The 22,583-nt window shown below is 31.0% G+C and overlaps 3 protein-coding genes across 7 annotated transcripts; 2 read left to right on the top strand and 1 right to left on the bottom strand.

Moving 5' to 3' along the window:
• The first annotated feature begins 2,168 nt into the window (after positions 1-2,168).
• LOC8281913 (WAT1-related protein At3g28050-like) lies at positions 2,169-6,993 on the top strand. 4 transcript variants are annotated; one of them, XM_048379555.1, is made up of 9 exons: positions 2,169-2,487; positions 2,582-2,644; positions 2,769-2,882; positions 4,411-4,639; positions 4,725-4,883; positions 5,104-5,255; positions 5,423-5,629; positions 5,746-5,849; positions 6,585-6,993. In XM_048379555.1, the coding sequence occupies exons 1-7, from the start codon at positions 2,309-2,311 to the stop codon at positions 5,574-5,576; spliced, it is 1,050 nt and encodes a 349-aa protein (XP_048235512.1). In that variant the 5' UTR covers positions 2,169-2,308; the 3' UTR covers positions 5,577-5,629; positions 5,746-5,849; positions 6,585-6,993. The 4 variants fall into 4 exon arrangements, with proteins under 4 accessions (XP_048235512.1, XP_015582227.2, XP_015582226.2 ...); XM_015726741.3 differs by lacking the exon at positions 5,746-5,849 and having other exon boundaries at positions 2,587-2,644; positions 2,782-2,882; XM_015726740.3 differs by lacking the exon at positions 5,746-5,849 and having other exon boundaries at positions 2,170-2,487.
• A 3,371-nt stretch (positions 6,994-10,364) lies between these two features.
• On the top strand, positions 10,365-13,462 carry LOC107262227 (WAT1-related protein At1g70260). 2 transcript variants are annotated; one of them, XM_025159486.2, is made up of 8 exons: positions 10,365-10,835; positions 10,959-11,021; positions 11,538-11,654; positions 11,904-12,153; positions 12,266-12,424; positions 12,512-12,663; positions 12,924-13,142; positions 13,240-13,462. In XM_025159486.2, the coding sequence occupies exons 1-7, from the start codon at positions 10,636-10,638 to the stop codon at positions 13,075-13,077; spliced, it is 1,095 nt and encodes a 364-aa protein (XP_025015254.2). In that variant the 5' UTR covers positions 10,365-10,635; the 3' UTR covers positions 13,078-13,142; positions 13,240-13,462. The 2 variants fall into 2 exon arrangements, with proteins under 2 accessions (XP_025015254.2, XP_015582216.2); XM_015726730.3 differs by having other exon boundaries at positions 10,367-10,835; positions 13,244-13,462.
• A 3,236-nt stretch (positions 13,463-16,698) lies between these two features.
• LOC8281914 (disease resistance protein RPM1-like) lies at positions 16,699-19,110 on the bottom strand. Its single transcript, XM_048380094.1, has one exon. The coding sequence runs from the start codon at positions 19,013-19,015 to the stop codon at positions 17,774-17,776; it is 1,242 nt and encodes a 413-aa protein (XP_048236051.1). The 5' UTR covers positions 19,016-19,110; the 3' UTR covers positions 16,699-17,773.
• Between the last annotated feature and the right edge of the window lie 3,473 nt (positions 19,111-22,583).

The following is a 22,583-nucleotide window of genomic DNA, read 5'->3' as shown; positions in this document are numbered from 1 at the left end:
AAGATAATTATTCAACTACGAGAATAAGAAATATTAAAGAAATTTAATAAAAAACTAAAATTATAAAAATAAATTTATTGAAAAAAGACTATTAAATACTTAAAATTTATAATTAAGGTATTGTATATTGCAATACAATACTTGAAAAAAAAATTATTTAAAGTGAAAGTTATAAATTAAAATTCAAAAGCATATAGGCATATGAAATAATTAAATATTATAATTAAGGCATTAGAAGTTGTAACATAATACTCTTTAACATAATAAAAAAAATTAGAATAGATTAATTCTCTATAAATTTTTTAAAAAATAGTTTATAAATCATATGACATGCCATGTCGAATAGATTAAAACAATATTAAAATATTGCTCTCATATATATATATATAGACATAGATTTATTAAATTGTATAAACATCTAATTCATAAATTATTTTTTAATAAATATATTAAAAATACTTTATTTATTAATATAAAAATTAATTCTATTAATAAAGTCTTTTTACTTAAAATTAAACTATGTCAAAATAATCTCAATGGAATTATGTAAGATAGGAGTACAAATGTAAAGATTAAAAAGAAAAAAAAAAGTAATTTTTAATTAATAAGGTAATTATTCCATTATGAGAATAAAAAAAATTAATCAAAAGTTGAAATTATAAAAAATAATTTGAAAGAAAATGATTCTTATAAAATAATTAAGATTCATAATTAAGTTGTTTTATGTTATAATGCAATACTTAAAAAAATCTAAAATAGAAGTTATAAAAAAGAATTTAAAATGGTGAAGGAATATAAAAAGTGAAATAATTATATATCATAATTAATGTGTTAAAATTTGTAAAATGATGCTTTATATAAAAGTAAAATAATATTAAAATAATTAATTTTCTAAAAATAAAAAAAAAAACTTAAAATTCATATAATATATCATTTAGAAAATAAAAAATAATATTATATATATATATAATATTATGAAGGTTAATAAACAATAAATAAATATTTTAAAAGTTTTTACCTTTTTAGTTCAGCGAAGTGGAGGTTAATAAAAACATAAGAATGTCAATTTTTAATCCCTTTCAACAGTTAATCTTTAAATAAACATATATGCTAAACAAAAATTTAATAATTAACTCATTTTACTTTTGATCTACACCCTCAGATGAGTTGCTCTATTTTTCTGCAAGTTAGAAGGCTTTGAGGATTATAAATTACGGATTACATCATAGGAAATGGGTGAATTTTAAAGTACCGTAATTAAAATGACTTTTCAATATTTTTATATATTTATTGAATAAAAATATTATAAAATTTAGCCATAATGTGACGGGCATTCAATACCAATATAAAATAACCCATCCAATGGTATTTAATAATAAAAAAATCACCAAATAAAATATGTCCCAAGTCGAAATATCACAAGTATCGCTGCTCCTGGACCATCGCAAAAAAAACTATAACCAAAGTTCTTTTTATTTGGCATTAACTTTAAACTATGTGCGTCTAAAACATTTTTTACTAAAATCAATGTGGTTGTATGTAGTCCTCGAGCAATAGCATGATGGATTAGAAAGTCTTCAACCTAGATTAAATTCACATAAAATATTTTAATATAAATTTTTTATATAAAAGTACATAATAAAATACTTTTCTACAAATTTTTTTATATTTTTTTATATAAATTAATTTAAAATTTTATAATTTTTATTCAATCAATATATAAAGGTATTGAAATATTATTATAGCTACAATATTTTAAAATTCATATAAAGGATGACCTCTCATTTCAAGTTTTTTTTTACGGTAAAAATAATTAATTTGTTAAATCCAGTATACTCATAAATATTACGATTTTAAGTAATTTATAAGACCTATCTACTTTGAATATATTGTACATTTAGATAATAATGTACTACATTCAAAATTGTTTTAATAAAAACTACTCAGCATAAATAAACGTAGATTTTAGACTTTCTTAATTGACGGACTAAAATGACCTAATTCTTAAAAGGAGGTTCCTGTTGTGAAAAAATATATTGTAAAAGCCTAAGTGGCCATGGCCCATAATTGAAGGCCTCAGGCCTGTGTGGACTTTTTCCCCATTAGATACACACGGTGGGAATTTGACAAGATTCTATTTCTGGTCAATGAGATTCTCTTGGGAGTATATCTATTAGACAATTAGTTCAGGCACAGTGGGGTGTTGGCGTGTCCACCTAGGTAGACTACATTCAACTGGTTCTGTCTGAATCTTGAGAAACCTCAATTTCCAAAATTTCTTGTGTTTTATGAAAGAGTGAAAAGAAAAATGGGGATGAAAGTAGCATTGCCGTTCGTGGGGATGGTAATAGCAGAGTGTGCACAAGTTGGGCTTATGATAATAAGCAAAGTAGCCATGTCAAAAGGCATGAGTAGTTTCATCTTTGTCTGTTACTCTAATGCTCTCGCTTCCCTCATCCTTCTCCCTTCTTCTTTACTCCACCGCAGGTACTTTTTCTCTCCCAATCTCTTAACATCCACAAACCAGAAATTTTTCATTTTTTCTTTACTGTACTTTAATTGTTTGAAATTGTTTTTGTAGGACAGAGAGGCCTCCACTTACCTTCTCAATTGTTTGTGGGTTCTTCTTGCTTGGTCTATTTGGGTATATGCTATTTTCAATATCTATTTCGAAAAGTTATTTCGTGGGTTTTTCCTTTTTGAGTGAAATTCAGTTGCTTTATTGGAAATTCTTGTTTTTGGGTCTCATTGGTGTTAGTTTAATTCAGTTGCTTGGCACAGTTTTTTGGGTATGCTGGGGTTAACCTTAGCTCTCCTACACTTGGTACTGCCATGCTCAATCTTGTTCCTGGTCTTACCTTTATACTTGCTGTTGCTTTCAGGTAAGCTTGTCTCTTTATTTTATTACTTATATTTGAATTTGATTGCTGTGAATTGTAACCACCCTCTTCTTTCATGCTGCTGAGAATGGTATTGCGTAATTCATGAAACAATTGCCATTTTTTCACCATACTATCCAGAAGACAAGAATAGGTCTAGATGATGATGTCATTAACTTTGCTAAATATTAATACTTTAATATGCAAAGAAGATGATGAGGATGTGTTACGAGTGAACATTATGTAAAGCTATATGATCAGTGATATCAATTTCTCTTCAGCCATTCCCCTATTTAATTTTGCACTAGTATGTAAGTAAGACTTCAATTTGCAATGGAAACACGTTTCTAGTCTTTCCATTCCTCAAATTCTCAATCTTTAACATTCAAACCTCTGATGAGTGTTTTAAGTCATCAGCCATATTAATGGAAACATTTTGATTAAATTGTTGTTTTCTCCAGTAAATATGGTTCGCTTCTTTTAAGTTTGTACTTGAAGGGAGAGTTATCTGAAATGCCAAACCACGACCCTTCCTCTTTTTTTTTCTCCTTTGAATCCCTAAAGGAAGAAAAAGAAACTTTTAACTTACTGCAATCCTGTAGAAATGAGGATCCTTGGGCACTTGGGATGCCCTGAAATTCCTAAAATGGCCCATAAGTATACAAATTTTACAAATGAGAAATAACAGAATCAAACTCTTCCTTCAGTTGCTTTTCTGTAACCATATTTCCCCCAAATCCACTTGCATCCTATCATCCTTTACAATTGTAACTGTCACATAGATGGCTCATATACACTCCCAATTTGGATAAAATGAAGCAAGTGAAGTGTCTTTCAATTTTTTCTCATCAAGCGATAAATTCCATTCAGTATTTCAAGCAAAAGGCTTTTGCTTTGAGATGTAAATCCTTTGGACTTGCTTACTCTACTTAATAATTCTGGATAGTGATCATCTTAATTGCATTATTTTGCTCACGAGTTTTTACCCTGAGTTCCTTGGGAAATTGTTTATGGCATCTAGCAAATGGTGAAAGTTGCTGTGCCTTGTCTTAAGATTGAGGTAAGCCCTCTCTGGAAAGGATGCAGTATTGCTACAAATTGGGTGGCTTTTGTTATGTTGGTAATAAAATTTTTGTCTGGCTTGATTTTTTGAGTCCAGCTTCCCTGTTCATTATTTATTTTGCATCACTTGATTAAGCTTGGAAATCAGTCCTGCAACAAAAGCTGGAATGAAGCTCAATCACTTTGGAGCTTCTCTGCTCATCATTCATCTCATGAGTCCTGTTCTGTAACTTGTGGACCCAATAATTTAATTTCTATCTCTATTGAGCACTTCTCTGCTGAGGAGTAACAAAAAGAAAAATGTTATTCACTAACAGAACTTTTAGTTCACCTCTTTCTTTGAAGACCAGTATGATCATTAAAAGATGGTAAAGCCTTTTGCTGAAACAGTAATAGACTAGTAATGCTGCTGAGGGTGAACAAATTACAACAACAGAATAGCTAAAATTAATTGACTCTATGGTTTCAGGATGGAAAAACTTGATGGGAGAACTTCCAGTTCCCTAGCTAAGTCCATGGGAACCATAATATCAGTTGGAGGGGCTTTCATTTTGACTTATTACAAAGGTCCCCTGGTTTTACTGACACCTTCCTTGAACTCATCTCACCAACTTCTCACGCAACCTTCAAATTGGATTATTGGAGGATTGCTACTTGCAGCTGATTGTGTTATGACTTCTGCATGGATCATCATACAGGTGAAGTTTGTCAAAATCCTTGTCTAAAAAGGGAACCAGTTGGAAAAGACAAAATATGTAATATTTTTACTCTTTAACCTCTCAGGCATTGATCCTCAAGATATATCCAGCGGAGCTGATCATTGTCTTCTTTTACTGCTTCTTTGTGACCATTCTGTCTGCAATAGTTTGTTTGGTTGTTGAAAGAGACCCTTCTGCTTGGAGCTTAATACCTAATATAAGATTGGTTTCCGTTCTGTATTCGGTATGTAAACAAACTTAATGTATCATGTGGATAAAACATCCCATCATGGTATTCTAGTGGATCTACATGCTTAATCTAATCTGATTAGTAGTATAAGCTTAAATGTTGTGTAGGAAACTTTTGGGCTTGCATTTCAACAGCATTCTTTTATCTAATGCCATATAGATAATTTTTTAAAGAGCATTATATTAGTTTCAACTTTTAACAAGGCATGTTGTAGGGAGTTTTTGGCTCCGCACTTCAAGTTGGAATTTCAACATGGTGCCTACGGCAGACAGGGCCTGTTTTTGTTTCTATGTTCAAGCCCCTGGGCATTATCATTGCAGCTGCAGTGGGCGTCATCTGCTTAGGTGATACCTTGTATCTTGGGAGGTAGGCGCTTGCAATTATCTTGTTCTTTATTTCTCCTTGCGCTACAGGGTAGTACTGGGTTTTGACTGATCAAGCTGTCGAGTTAGTATCGTCCTTGTTTTATTTTTGTCAAATCATTTTTCATATACAGTCTTGTCAGTAACTTCGTTGTCCAAAAAATTATGTAGTTTGATTGGAGCAGCAGTGATTGTCATCGGGTTCTATGCTGTGATGTGGGGAAAATACGAAGAACAGAAGATGGTTGTGGATGATGGAGCAAGGAGCACTCTGTCAAGCAGCCAAAAAGTCCCTCTACTTCAAAGCCATGTTGATGAAATATAGAAGTACATTGTGCGCAAGCCAAAACAAGGTGTCTCCACTGCCAAAACAATTGGGTAATTTCAATTGCCCTCACGTCATGCACATGCATAAAAAGATATATCATATCCTGTGCTGCTTTTACAGTACCTTGGAAATTGAGACGTTTTTTGGCCTGGGTTTGATTTTCTAGTCTGGGTTCACCGGATGGGTTAAAAAGTCAGGCTAAAGTGTGCAGGTTGTATATGCTGGTAATAGGCTAAGGCCTAAGGAAGTCTTGCTTCATTTCAACATAAGGTTTGGGTTTGCAGTACTTTTCGACCGTGGATTCAATTTCTGATTCAGTTCAGTTTGTGGACTTAGTGTTTCTGAATCATTTATAAATCTTAGCTTAGCTAATGAAAGAAAAGTTGGCTCAAACTTTGCCCAAATTGATAATCCCAGTTATTGAGGACAGTGCCCTGATGGATAATCCTGTCTGCTCTAATCTAGTCTAGAGATGTAATATCATCTTAAGCCTGGAAGTCTCCATCTCTCCTGGCTTATGATGTTTAAACTAATATTATAGGTCGGTGCAAATACAAAAAGCAATAGTTTCTTAATTAGTCATTTTGTTTGTCTCCTCATCCACTTATGGCTAAAATGTATGTCAACATTCAATATATTAATATGCATACATGTTAATATTATAATAGGCTCAGAACCAAGAGACAAGTTTCATTTTATGATGCTTTTAGCTGCCGCCTCTGTGCCTGAGGAGGCGATTTTGATGCTTGGCTGTTATCTATTCAAAATTGCAGTGAATGAATGAGTTTTGAATTTTCAATAACAATTTTTTTTTTTTTTTGTGTAAGAGCAGTTTTATTCTTTTCCTTGTCAACGCATCGGTGCTTTTTCTATCTTTCATTTTTTTTTTTTCTCTTGCATTTTATAAGGAATTTGTATAAAGTCGTCTCATGAAGCCTGTGTTTGATTTTGCATACGATACATTATTTTGAATATGCTATGCTTGTTCTTATCTGTCTTGACCAGAAATGAGGAAGAAGTCCGCAAAAGGTATACAAGTATAGACAGATAGTTTCTATTTATGTAGAGATGGAAGGCACGTCCAAAGATATACAAGCATATGAGAAAGGCAACATACAAGTGGTGATATGCAACCAATATATTGAGACCCTTGGCCTCTATGCTCTCTATCGTTGGCCCCTTCTTTTACTGATATCAGAGGCAGTGTATAAAGCCTGCAAGTTGGCGAGCAATAAACCGAGAAGAACTGACAGCTAAGCTAAGAGTCAGCTTACTGTCAATAGAAAATATTGAAAATTCCACATTTTTGGACGACTTGTAATTAAAATTACATATGATTATCTCATCTATTGACTCTATCACCGGCATGACCAACTTTATCATTAAATTTAATATGATACCGCATTGGGTACAATCTGCAAGCGTGATTCCCAGGCTCTGTCTGATATATATTCTGCAGATGACATTTCGTTTTGACCTCCTTGTTGAAATAAGGAATATTATATTTTGCAAAGGATGAACATGACGTGGCCCTTATGCTGCAAAAACCCTTTTAAAATGTTGCAGAGGCGTTCTGATTTCCATTTTAGATGGTTCTTCAATCTAAGAGGTTTTATATATAGTTCTTTGAGGGCTTATGTTATTTATAATAATACATAAAATATTTCACTAGCAGCTCTATATTGGATAACCTTGCAGAGTGAGCGAGCATTTGGATGAAATATTTGACCTGACAATTTCAAGAACTCGCTTATTCAGTAGTTCTTGCATACGAACGCACCGGATCTTAATTTTATTTTTAGATAACCATCGTCCGGTGGCGTGGAAAAAAAGAAATGGGTTCATTAGTTAGAATGTAGTAGGCAGGTTCAAATAATAATATTAATTTCAGGCAAATCAATAGTCAGTTCATTAGGCAGTATGCATTTTGTGGTTGCTGGTCTTTTGCAAATAAATTCGCATGTGGATATAAAGTTATTGATTAATAAGTTTGATGTCATCATGTGGGTCAAATAGCTGACACAGTATTGCATTAAGAAACCTGTTTTTGTTTTATGGTTTTTTTTGGTCATGTTCACTACAGGAAAACCAGCTTAATTATATTGATTGTTTTAGACAAAAAAATGGAAGGTTGTTAAATAGAGATGTAAGCAGTTGAGAGTGTAATAGCACATTTGAAAGATTCTAGTGATGATCCAAAAATGGGCCATGGTCGGCGATTTTAACTTTTTGTCATATAGAATATATCTGCTCGACTTGTTCCTCGTTGCTTAGAATAAATAAATTATAATTAACAACTGTAATCCAATTTGCTTCATTTTCCACTCCTTCCCCTTCTTCACTCTCATCTTAATCTTTCCAAATCTTACACTTAAAAGAATACATGCAAAGCATTTGGAATTTCAAGTGACGAGGGTTGAAGATTTGAGTTATTTTCTCTATAAAATATATTTAAAATATTTTATAAATCAACTCAGAATTTCTATTTTAGGCTAGAACCTATTCAAAATATATATATATAAAAAAGATTCATTTATAATCAAACATTCAGATATCTTTCAATTTTTCTATATTTCAACGTCAAATAGTAAGCACATAGTAATTAAAATTACCAAAACGCTCCTACAGAGAAGACATAGCTCAATGCATCGAGCACCCAACGCCTACAGTTTATTTCAATTTGTGTATTTGAATATTCAAATTTCGAGTTCGTACAAACAATTCATCATCTCCACTTATCCGACATGTGTTTCTTTTCTTTTGTGAATATTTATATTTGTTATTCTTTGCACACCAATTGTTTGATCTAATGTCTCTATAGTATGTATTCCAAATTTATTTGTCTTTATTGATTATTCCTTTATTATGCTAAGAGGAGAAACTAAAATTGGTGAGAGAAAAATAAAGATAAATGGTTGTGAATGGGGATAATGGCAAAGAGGTGATAAAACAAGAAGACTTTTTCTTTCTTTTGTGAGTGAAAAGGTGATTTTTTGAAGTAAGGGAGTGGCTGTTAAAAAAACAAAGTGAAAGTAAAGTCGACCGACGGTAATGGTGATGAAAAAAATAATTCATTTTTCTTTTTTGAGTTTCCTGAAAAAATGGAATACTCATTCTTTATCATTGCTTGTATGCTAAAATAGTTAAAGTATAATCTATCCGATCCTTTCTTACAAGTTTAGGAGCTAAATTAATCTGCCCTGTACTGCAAATTTAACAAATTGCCAGCCACTTATCTCAGTGATTGAAATTGGGAGACAACAATCTGATTATTATTAAACCTTAAAATCTCTTATGAATCTTTTCTATTTTTGTTTTATAACTTTTAAGAAAAATGATTTTCTTTTCATAGAAAACTTGTAAAATTTATGAAATATGTTTACTTTATAAAAAATATTTTATTTGCTATTTAGATAACATTTTAAATACAAAGAATAAACTTGAAATAAATGAAATGGAAACTCCTTATTTTCATTTAAAAACAATTTACTTCTTATATAAAAGAAATATAGAAAACATAATAAACTTGTTTTCAAAAAAATTTCAAAGTTTAATTATAATTTTGGAAACATGAAAAATTGTTTCTATTTTCATTTAATTTTCTTTTTTTAAAAAAATTGACATAATTTTTTATAAGTAAACAGACCATTAAAATCTCAAAACTTTTACACTATAAAATAAGTAAATTTTCATAAAGGAGAAAGGTAAACATAGAATTAATTTTTTTTGACCAATTGAACAATTAAAAAAGAAAAAGAAAGAGGAGAGTAATAGTGATAGAAAACTTTAAAGGTGAGTCTCTGTATTGTGACAAACTCAACCACATGAAGAAAAAGGTTGTGTTGGTCCCCGCTCCCCTCAAGAAAAAAGAAAAAGACAAAACTTGTCTCGCTGGGTTAGATGTGAAAATAACTTTTCCACTCTACGAAGTGTGAGATTAACTTTGGAGTTGAAGCAGAATTGAAGTTTCATTTTTCAAGAGTATCTTCATCAAATTTGATATATATAAACATTCTATCAATGAAGGACTCAGATAATTCCCCGTTCACCTAGTGGAATCCTAATCGATCTTGCCCTTTTTTTTCTTTTCTTATGAACAATAACTGGAATCTACATTTGAAAGTGATCGTTTAGATTTTTCTGAGTTGCATATCACTGCTATATCAGAGTACGTATCTCCACAATGCACAACAGCCTACATTTTATTTCTGAACAGTTAGTTGATAAGTTATCGGTTTTAAGCTGTCAAAAAATATGCATATACAGTTGAATGTGCTGATCTGAGGTTATCCTGATGAAATTATTTGATGGTGACAACTTCTAGAAGTAGATCTAAGCTACCATTCTTGATGCAGTAATTTTGTTCTAGCAAGACCCTGAATCTAACCAAAGATGATTCTTAACCAAGAGTGTAGTAACAAGAATCTCATAGAGGAAGAAAAAAAAAATCATTTAGGTCTGGGGTCCTTGTTGATTATATCAAGGTTTGGTGGACCAATCACCAAAAGACTAATTATTGATAATCTTTTGAAGTGGGGCCTCTGTCAATGCCCACCTCACAAACCTTGTAGCTTTTGGCCATTAGTTCATTAACTAAGCGCAGACTAGTTACTTAACCACGATATTTTTAGAACTAACACTAAAAATTAATACACCAAAGGGCGAATTAAAAGAAAAACAAGTATTTAAATTTTGCTCCAGAACAAATCAATTTCTACAAGAACATGATTCCACGTCACCTTTCCCCCTTTGTTTAGAGAATGAGGCATACACGAGTAGCTTTTTCTCTTCTAAAGTAGCCTCAACAACTTCTGAAAGGGTACCTTTCTTTCTCTTACATCATCATTGTCCATTGGTATAGTTTCTTGTCATTGCCACACATTAAATAGAGAGAAGAACCATAGCAAGAGATCAAGAATCTTGCAGTAGCAGCACCAGTAGTAGTAGTATAGAATAAGCAAGAAATTAAGAGAGAGCTTTTTATATCTCTCTTTAAAGAATTGCAGAAGGAGAAGAAAGATCTATCTTTTTGTTGATATTAGTGAGAGATAGAAAGATGATGATTGTGAATAAGAAAATAGGAGAAGCAGTGCCCTTTTCAGTGATGGTGCTGATGGAAGGTTGCACTATAGCACTTACCATTTTGGCTAAGACAGCCATGACCGGTGGCTTGAGCCCTTTTGTATTTGTTGTCTATACAAATGCTATTGGCACTCTTATTCTCCTTCCTTATTCCTTCTTATTTCACAGGGAAAGGTCCATATATACTCTCTCTTTCTGTATATATATATATATATACACATATCTCTCTTGTTCTTTGCTTTTCTTGGCCACCTGCCCAACTTTTTCTTATTATATGTTCTGGTTTCTTGCTTGCAGGACAGAACAATCACTCTTCACCATACCTCTTTTCTTGCGATTCTTCTTCCTGGGTCTAATAGGGTTCGTATACTCTTCCTCTCTTCCACAGACACAGCACCGTCTCTCTCAATATCTTTTACTATAAAAGAATATAAGAGCTGGCTTTTTTAGACTCTGGTAGTTAAAACTTGATACTATTATTTAAGAGTTATGAGTTTCAGCTATTTAAAAATACTCAAACGAATTTAGAGTTACAGATCATGAATAGTTGTGAACACCGTACTATCAAATTATTGAGATCCATGGATATTCTATTTATCAGTTAAACAAAAACAAAAATGAATATTCTATTAATAGAGAATGATTAATTCGAACAAAATGAAGGGCTTCTTAGCCCATGTGGATGTGGTCAAAGATAGAAAAATCCTCAAACTGGACTTAGGCCCATTAGATTCCTTAGTTTCTCGGGGGCTGGTGGGGTTGTATTAAGCTCCTAAGTAAGCATATGATGTGTTTTAGGATTATCCTTCTTAATTTCTAAAAGGATTGAGATTAATTTATGCACTAAACACTCTTTTTTGAATTGATATATTGCAGGATAGCCCTGTCCCAGAATCTTGCATTTGTGGGTCTAAGCTATAGTTCACCAATAGTAGTGTGTGCAATGGGCCTCTTGATTCCTGCTTTCTCTTTCATCCTTGCTATTTTTCTCAGGTTCATTTTCCCTCTACTTCAACTTTCGTTAACCATCTTCATTTTCTATATATTAACAACAAATATTTTCAACTTACAAGAGATATTTTCAATTTACAGTTCATGTAAAACTTTAAAGATAAATAAAATAAAATAGAATAGCATTTTAAGAGAGAAATTTAAAAAAAGCATGATTGCAAAACTAAGGTGTAGCTCTTGTAAGAAACTCAGGAAATGAATATTAAGAACCAACTTATATTGTGTCATCAGGATGGCAAAGTTAGACTTGAATAGCTCAAGCTTCCAGTTCAAAGCGATTGGCACATTGATAACAATCACGGGAGCACTAGTAGTAGTCTTTTACAAAGGCCCATTTGTACGACAAGATTCACCTTCGATTCTTAAACTGCACCAGAAACAACAACTTCTTGTTTTCTACTCTACCCCAGACCATTGGGCTCTTGGTGGTTTTTTGCTTGCAGGTTCTTTTCTATGCGTTTCCATATGGAACTTAATCCAGGTAGAATTATATTTTTAATCTTCTGGTATTCTTTTCTTTTTCTGGTTACTTGTATATCAGTTCTTTCTTTTCTTATACAAGCATCATGATTCTTTCTTTTTTACTTGGTCAGATGGGGACTGTCAAACACCATCCCCATGTCATGAAAATAGCGGCCTTTTATAGCTTAGCTGGGACTATTCAATGTGCAATCTTCTCTTTGATTGTAGAGAGAGATTTGGATGCTTGGAAACTAAAGCTGAACTTGGATCTAATTCTCATTATTGTAACTGTGAGTGCATGAAATAAGAAACTAAAATTTAATCTATAACTGCATGTGGCCTTATTGATGAACATATTAATGTTTCTGGTGCAACAGGCACTCTTTGGAAGTGTTATTCGTGGCAGTCTACAAATCTTGTTTACACGCATGAGAGGCCGTTTTTATGTGCCCTTGTTCCAGCCATTTAGGATTTTTTGGGCTACCTTTTTTGGCGTCAGCTTCTTTGCAAACAGTCTTCACTATGGCAGGTAATAAAATAGATATCTAATACGAGATGTCCAGTAGCACTTACCGATGAGCTTTCTTGTTGCTCAGTGGTATCTGGAATGGTGTACAGTATTCACCAGCCAGGATAATTATAAGCACAGCTCTCTTGGATTCGGAACTAGTGCATGTTTCGTCATTTGTTTTTTTGCTAATAATTCTTGTGTTGAATTCCAAATTAGTGTACTACTTGTCATTTGGCTTTTTGTGCGTAACTGAACGAGTTGAAACTTGATAAGGGCAGTATCATAGGAACCGTGATATGTGGAATGGGATATTACACTGTAATGTGGGGACAAGCCAGAGAAGATGGAAAGCAGAAACCCCATGACGTAGAAAGAGCCGACACTTCTGATGAGAAGGTTCCTCTTCTGCAAGATCAAGATGCAGAAGCCTAGCATCTCAACAAATGTTACTTATTTAGTATGCTTAAGGGGAGAGCTGCTTCGAGAACCTTTCATGAGTAAGCATTAATATAATCGATCTCTCATTTTATTTTTGAAAAATGATAAATCTGATTATTCCTTACATTTGCTTTTTGTTTTTCTTTTTCCTGTAAGCCAGAAATTAATTGGAGAAGGATTCATCAAAGCTCTGCAGTCCGCAGCCATGTTGGACAGATGTACATAATTTGTGTGAATAAAGATGTCGGAATTTGGAATGCAGGCTTGCTGTAAATTTTGCATGTTTTTTCTGTAAGCTTCTTGTATTCAGTGAAGTTGGTCTTTTTATGGTGCCATTCAGGGCTAATAATATATATAATTGCGATGGTTTTAATCTGCATTTAAATTACATTAACCTATTAATTATATTTAAGAATTATTTTTTTAACATTTACTATAATAGTTGATGTAAGGAGAAAATCAAATGGATTCACCTGCCAATACCAAAATCAACAAACAACAAAAATTGCTTAAAAACCTTGGCCTATATACATGTATATATATATACCGATGTGAAACTTCTATGTTCATTATATTTTTATATTAATATATTAATTAATAAGTTATTTTTTTAATTAAATAATAATTTTAATTCTAAGAAAGAAAAGGATATTATTTATATTCTTATCATTAATTCGGAGAAGGATTTCCACACTTAGTTTTACTACTTTTTTCATATTAATGGAGAATATTGAAAAGAAAATATTATTAAAGTATTAAAAATTTTATTTAAAAATAATCATAAAATATTCATTTAATTCTAATATTGTATATTAGAATTACATCTCCAAATATTATATTTTAATTCTGAATTACATCTTCAATATCAACACAATTCAATTTTATTTAATAAAATTGATTTTAATCTATTAAATTGTTATTATGCTTCTCTATTCAGTTTTTTTTTTTTTTTTTGTTTGAAAATGTTCAAACACTTACTTTATCTAATTAATTAACCAAAACTGAAAAGGAAATGTCGAATCTCAGTGCCATAGCAATAATGCTGTTGCCATTGTGGCTATCGGTAACCTTTTTTTCTGTCACGGTGCTATTTTGTTATTTTCTTTTTTAACCTATCACATCCCTAACCTCTAAACGACTCGAGCCATCCTTGAATTATTTTAAAAATAAACGAGTTAATTTTATTTTATTTTTCAGCTTATGTAATAAATAAATTGAGTTCGAATTTAAACTCACGAGTTGGTTTATTAATGAGCTCGTTAATGAACTCGAATTGAGTTCATTTTCATATTAAGAATTTAGTTTAATTATTTAAATTTTAAATTCTTAAATATATATTTTACTTTAAGTATAATTAATTTAAAATCATAAAATTTAAACTATATATTTAATAAGCTCAAACGAATTTAAATTTGAATTTGTATAGGAGCCGAACTCAAATTTAGATTATTTATATAGAATACCGAAATAACATATGAGCCAAGCTTAAATTTAGTTTATTTATATAAAATACCGAACTAATTATGAGCTGAATTTGAACTTATTAAATTTGAATTTGAATTCTAAAATACAAATATTATCGAGCTCGAATTGAGTTTAAATATTAAAAAATTTGACTTGGATAATTTCGATCTCTAGACATGAGACATACATTTTGGGCCGTGGAGTTTAGAGAAACATTATAAGAAATTCTCGAATCGAAAAAGGAATTGTATAACAATGGAGATCAAAGTGAATAATACTTCATGCATCTTTTTTTCTTTACTTTGTTATTATTTGTCATCGTTATTGTACTCGTTGACATTACTTTTATTGCTATGTTTTCTGATGGAGTTGTATGGTTGTGGATGGAATGTTGATTTCATAATATTTGATAATAATAAAAAGAGTTAAGAGATTTAATTTAATATTTAAAAAATCAAACTCATCATACAATATATATATATATATATATATATAAAATTTAGTAATATCTAATGAGGAGTGCTTATAAAAATATAATTTATTGATTTATAATACAATCGAAAAGTATTATTGGAAGTTATTTTTAAATATCAATTAATAATATATTTATTAATAAAATTTTATATATTGACTTAAAAAAAATGTTGTCACGTGTATGTGTATTGTATTTATTAGTTGCAATTATCCTATTTCTTACAGTAAAATATCCAATTGAAAGATAATTTTTTTAGAATAATTTATATCAATAAAATAAAATAAAAAATCACTATGAACAATGTTAGTAAGATCAATTTCAAGAAATTGATTTACTATTTTATCCTTTTCTCGCCAATGCAAAATGACCGTGCATGATAAAATATTTTTTTGTTAACCTTCAAATAAAGGTTTTGCACATCAACTCCAACAGTCTGTTTATACTACAAGCCATGCACAATGCCTTAAGTTATTCTTATATAATTAAATAGAAGGAGCATTGAAGGGTGTGCATATCATTTCTATTCCAAAGAAATGATGAAATCTTATCACATGGGTTCCATGCATGGTAAATGTTACTTTACCCTTTTTCTCCTTGCAAATATGAGACAAGCTACCATACATGCTAATTATAGGGCCATATATCTAATTTCATAAAAAAATAATAGAAATACCTTAAAACCATTATTCTATTCAATCACACTTTCTAGATAAAACAACGATGTCGACACTCTTCCAATCCACCTTCTACCTACCTTTTTATTGTTCTCTCCATCAATAAATCCTAGCAATTATCAATTTTTCTTTTTCCGTCTCCACTCATTTAAAAAAAAATAACGACATTTTCATTTTTATTTCACCCAGTGAGCGCTATTTTTTAAATTTATATAAACTTAAAAAAAATAATTAAATCTTATGATAAATATTTCAACTTATTATATACTATTAATTATTACTATATTATATTTCTAAATTCAGCTATATTTATATTTTGTTTAGTATTTTTAATTTACCCCGTGCCATAATAATAACAATAATAATAATGCCGAATCTTTCAGAACCCAAATGACCAGCCGTCTATTTCACACTGGGAAAGCAGGAAATTATTTTCCTTCACGCAGACGACGTGTCGCTTTTACTTAGTCATCGATTCCCAACCTGTTTTTCGACGCAAATAACGGTGAAATTAGCCCAGAAAAGAAAAGGACGGCGAAATCATTTGTACTGGATAGAGATAACAGGGGCAGGGCAATGGGCTGTCTGTTGCTTTCACAGTAACTCTAAACTCGAGAGCTTTAAGTGTGGGAGTTAATTGAATGAGTATATATAAACTAGGTTTTTGCAGCTACCCATTTACATCATATTAATCTTTTACTAATTTATGTTAATTAGTTCCTCCTTATCTTATTCTAAATTGATTTTTTTTTTTAAATTTTTTACTGTTGTACTGCTTGTCCAGTAATTTAAAGTTGATGACATATTCAGTAAGCTCTGCAGTAAGTTCTGGAAGCAAACACTGAATAAACATTTGACAGGTATGTTGTCTGGGTATACATTTGAACAATTTTTCTTGGTTACTTCACAGTTATTAAGTATGTCTGTTTTCCTAAAAAAAAAAAGGTATGTATGTTACTGACCAGAATGCTATTATTAGTATGTATGTTATTGACAGTGCTATAATAGAAAGAAATTATTATTATAAAATATAATTAGTGTTATCACAACTAATTAAATAATCATAAAATAGAAACAAAACTGACTGAAATGATGAAACTTTATCTTTCTCATTATTCATGTTATTGAGTAGAGTGTCCTGGCCAAGGAAGTGAACCTCCAAATGGAAATCAAGCACCCGCCGACATTGTCTTCTATCTGTAGAAACTGTTAAAATTGTCGTGGGAAGAGAAACAGGAGTTCAATATGCAGATGCCTAGGCAATAGATTATGCAAGCCTTTGAACTTGGGAAAAACGGCTGCCACTTCAATGATTAAATAGTTTCAACCGCCCATCTCCCGCGACTTTCGTAGATACGTCTGATTGTTGGGATGTTTCGAACCCTCCAGAAGTCTTCCCCGTCGGACCGCGCAATTGTCCTCAAGAATTTTGAAGGCATATCCCACAGTAGCGGTTCTTCTATGTTTGTCAGGTGCTCAATGCCCTGTGGCACCATTTCTAACTTTTCACATGCTGTGATGTCTAGCCTCTTTAGTCCAGGCATTGCTCCTTCCGCCAATTTTATGCTCTGCAAGCTTTTGAGTTGATAAAGACCAAGCTTCTTAAGCCTTGAGAAACCTCTAGCATCACAGCATAGTTCTTCTCCATCATAAGCTTCTCTGATTTCAAGCACCACTAAGCTAGGCAAATCCTGGAGGGCTTTAAGTGGGTCGTTCGGCAATTTAGAAAATTGAAAGACGAGCTTGGAAAGATAGCGAAGTGACGCTATCCATTTAGGTAAAGTCAACAAACAACCATTAAGGTATAGACATTGAAGATTTGTGGGAGGTGACGCAACAGAGTCCAGACATAAAAGTTCATCTCGGTTCATTGAAACCAAGAACAATGCAGTAAGATGTTTCATCCTGTCCAAACTATAACATAGATCCTTCCCATGTTCTTTTCTTACCATTCCAACTCCCAACCTCCGAAGCTGAGTTAACTTTCCCAACTCCTTCACTAACTCACAATCATCATTCACTTCAATGGTTCCTAATTTCTGTATGCTCGTCAGTCTTCCTATTCCTGGTGGCACTCTCATTCCGTGTACGTCTGGGAAAACATTGATGACCCAGAACGATAACGATAGTTACGGAGCTGGCGAAGATTTTTCAGCTCCAATATCCCGTAGGGTAGGGATGATACGAGACTTCTTTTCAGATCCAGTATTTCGAGGTTCTTAAGCTTTCTTATGGACTCTGGAAGCACTGTTATCATTGTTCTTCTCAAACTTAAGTACCTCAAATGAATCAATCCAATCAACTCGGGTGGAAAACTCAAAAGAGGCAGATTTTCTAGCTCCAAGACTCTTAATAACTTGAAATCACGAAACAGAGCATGCCCGAAGCAGGCGACAGAATCGGTTGGCGTAAATAGAAGCAGAGATCGAAGATATGGAAATCTGATACCTGATGATAATTCCTTGGGATTATCATGGATCGATAATCGATGAACTTTATCATTTGTTCTGATGCCTCCTTCATTTGCTATCACAACAAATGATTCTTCCTTGGATTTTAATTGGATTATTTCTCGCATTAGATCATGAAGCCGACATGTTTTGACCCTATAGGAAAAATCCACTTCTACTACTTGAATCATACTCCTGCTAACGAGTTCATTAAAGTAGTCCTCTGCTGCTTCCTCCATTGTTAGTCCTTGCTTTTCTTTCACAATCCTTTCAACTACCCATAGTCGGACCAAATTCGTTCTTCTAATTAAGTAATCCTCAGGGAACACACTTAAATACAAGTAACATAGTTTAAGGTAATGTGGAAGATCATTGTAACTCAATAGAAGTATTCTCTGTAAACTCCCAAGGTTGTTGTCATTTCTGAATTCAGCAGCTAAGCTATCATGCACTTTCCTCCACTCTGAACCCACTTTAATCTTCTTCGATAGCATACCTCCTATAGCTACAATTGCGAGTGGCAACCCCTCACACCTCCTCAAGATACCTCTAGACAACTCTTCTAGCTCTACAGGACATACACCTTTATGTTCCGCTCTGAAGGCCTTTCTACAGAAGAGGGTCCAAGCCTCTGACTGTGTTAAGGGTTGTAGATGATAAACACGATTAGTAATCTCTAAAGATGCTGCTACATTGCTTGATCTTGTTGTGAAGATAATTCTACTGCCAGAATTACAATCGGGGAATGCGTACATTATTGCATCCCAAGCGTCCACACTCAATACATCATCAAAGACGATTATGTACCTCTTCTGATGGAGAAGTGTCCTGATTGCATCAACTAATTGGAAATCGGTCATTAACTCCATTCCCTCCGGAGCTGGTTCCTTTGTTGCCTCTAGAAAGCCTTGAAGTGCAGCTCGTAGAAGCTCTGTGTGGCTAAATGACTTGGAGACAGTAATTCAGCAATAGCAGTCAAAGCTTCTTTTGATAAGTTGGCTGTCATAGACTTTCTTTACCAGGGTTGTTTTTCCTAAGCCGCCCATCCCAACCACAGAGATCGAGGTAAGCTTTTCTTCTCCCTCTATGAGCCATGCGACCAATTGACTTTTAGGGGTTTCAATTCCCACCAGATCAGCTTCATCTATGTAGAGCGAAGCCAGCCGGAGGGGTTCCACAGGAACATTTGAGCATGTTCCCATGTCTACCCTATTGAATGAAAATGCATTCCTCCTCTCTGAAATGGCTTTCACTCTTCGCTTAATGCTTTGTATCTGAATAGCTAAGCGGCGTTGTGCCCTTAAATTCCGGATATGATAATACCAATTGCGGAGAGAATGGATAAAACCATGACCATTTACTGGTGGTAGCCGGAGCATAAATTCTTCAAGAACATCTTCAGCATCATAAGCCACATCCCTTACTTGTTTCACCCATGCTTTCACTCCTTCATCTTTCTCACTTCTTGCCTCTGCATCCTGCAGGAAAGCTTTCATGCTGTATAAATCATCCTGAAGTATATCGATTCCCTCGCGAACTCCCTTTAGCAGACGAGTCTCTTCTGCAACAAGAAAAGCTAGTTGCTCTAGCACTAATTCTACTGGTATCATGGCCATGGACTCGCTCCAAAATTAGAAAATTAAATCTTTTTTTTTCTTTTGTCAGTTCTTGCCGAATAATTTTAAAGCACATTTTGGTAGCTATAATACCTTGTCTACTTGTTCGATTCTTATCTATAATGTGATAACGTCAACGGTGCCAACTCATTTTTTCCATTCGTAGGAACCCACCAGGAAGAAGTAAAATGTTTCAAATTGAGTCTGCTGAGTGGAACCTTTTTCATTACTACTGACAAATGTTTCCGTACAGGAGTTTGATGCCCATAGATAATCCAACTTGCCAATCTTTTGTAATTTATATATTAATTACACAACTCACCTTTTCATACGACCACCTATTAATTTATTGATTTTATCTACTGATTATATAATATATAATATGTAATTTTTTAAATTTAAATTTTTTTTGACATGTGGTTTTTTCTTTTTTTTTTGTATATAAAATTTTTATTTTAACATATACAGTTATCTTTTTTGATATATGAAATTTAATTTTATATGTAATTTTATAATTTTTATAATTAATTTATTGATTAATAAATTAAATTTATAATTAAACAATAATTCTAATTCAAAAGATAATATATTAATAATAAATTAGTTTTATAATTAGATAACAATTATCCTATAAAATAATATATTAACAGTATTTTAATATTATATTAACTAATAAATTAATTTTTTAATTATATAATAATTATAATTCTAAAAATAATATTTTAAATATTATATTTATTTAATAAATTAATTTTTTAATTATATAGCAATTTTTAATTTTAAAAATTAGTAATATTAATTATATTGATAATATTAATTCATATAATATTAAAATTAATTAATTAATATTTTTAAAATAATTTTATATTAGTACACTAATAGAATTTTAAAATATTAAAAATTAAGAAAGATAATTAAAAATATCTAATATGCTATTATTTAAATATGAATAAATATTAAATATTAAAAATTCTATTAAATTATATTTATAAACTTGATTTTATAATTATATAATAAAAATGGTTGTATAACGCACAGATAAATTATTTTTTTTTACATATATGTTTAATTTTTCACACATAAAATTTTTAGTTTGACATTTGTACTTACTTTTGACACATGGGATTCAAGCTTATGTACAATTTTATAGTTTTTTCTATTAATTTGTTGATTCATAAATTATATTTCTAATTAAACATTGTCTATAATTTTAAAAAATAGCACATTAATTATATTCTAATATTACATTAACTAATAAATAGTTTTTTATTTAGATAATAATACTAATTTTATCCTAAGAAATAGTATATTAATTATATTTTAATATTATATAAATTAATAAATTAGTTTTGTGATTAGACAATTATTTTAATCTAAAAAAATAATATCTTAAATTATATTTTTAATATTATATTCAATAATAATATTATATTCAAGAATTAAGTAATAAGATAATTATTACATTATGAAAAAAATTAAAAAATTTAATCAAAATGTTAAATTATAAATTAAATTGAAAAAAGGATTATAAGATAATTAAGATTTATAATTAGGTTGTTTTATGTTGTAATACAAAACTTAAGAAAGAATTATCTAGTGAAAGTCATGAAAAGAAATTCAAGAAACTAAAGGTATGTGAAATAATTATATATCGTAATTAAAATATTAAAGTTATAATATAATACTTTGTATAAAATAGTAAAGAAATTAAATTGATTAATTTTCTAAGAATTAAGAAAATAATTCAAGATTGATATAATATGCGATATAAGAAAGAGAAAATAATATTAAAATATTATTTTATCTAAAATGAATTGTAAAAAAGAATTTAAAAAGGTAGAGGGATGTGAAATAATTAATTATCATAATTAAAGTGTTAAAGTCGTAATATAATACTTTACATAAATAGTAAAAAAAATTAAAATGATTAATTCTCTAAACATTAAGAAAAATAGCTTAAGATTCATATAATATACCATGTAAGAGAGAAAAATAATATTTTTTTTATTCATTACACAACATAGAGTAGTTATCTTTTTACAATCGCTATAAAAATAAAAACTCACCTGGTGCATAGAAAATGATTCGAACTCGAGATCTCTCATTCTCAAAAATAAGTGTTCTTGCCACTTGGGTTAGGCTTCAAATGTAGAGAGAAAACAATATTAACTCATTACTTTCATATATATATATATATATATATTTTGTTAACTTATTTATAATTAGTTAATATCATCTTTTACATAAGTATCTAATAATGATATTCCTAAAGCAACATAGCACTTGCCATGAAGGACAAATATATAATGCCTTTGCCCACAATTTAGCTTTATTCAGCAACAATGTCTAACATTTAAATGCAATGTCTCATTTATTAGAGTGGAGAGCTAAGATGGCTTTCGTCTAGATCTGGAGTATGATCATTCTCCAGTTACTGAAGCTTAATGGTTTAGTTTTTTAAGAACATTTATGAATATGATTTTTTTAATTAAATAATAGTATGGATTAATTATATTAAGAATTCTCTTTTCCTTAAATACAAATATAAAAGGTAAACACATATTGTAAAAACTGGGCTAGAATTGAATGCCATAGCCCATTAATCTTATAGCAGAAAATTATTTATTTAATGAAAATCAGATAGTATTGATTCAAAATATCATAAAATTTTAATAGGCGTAGTTGGTATATATAATCATTAAGCTAAGCACTGTAAACTTTTAGTTGGGGCATCAACATTTGCAATTTGCATAATTTTTTAATTAGTAAAAAAAACAGAGCAAATTAAGAGGGCCATTGTACACAAACAAAAGAAATGCAA

Source organism: Ricinus communis, chromosome 1 (assembly GCF_019578655.1).
Source record: "Ricinus communis isolate WT05 ecotype wild-type chromosome 1, ASM1957865v1, whole genome shotgun sequence".
Classification (NCBI taxonomy): domain Eukaryota; kingdom Viridiplantae; phylum Streptophyta; class Magnoliopsida; order Malpighiales; family Euphorbiaceae; genus Ricinus; species Ricinus communis.
This window is presented reverse-complemented; position numbering and strand designations above follow the sequence as displayed.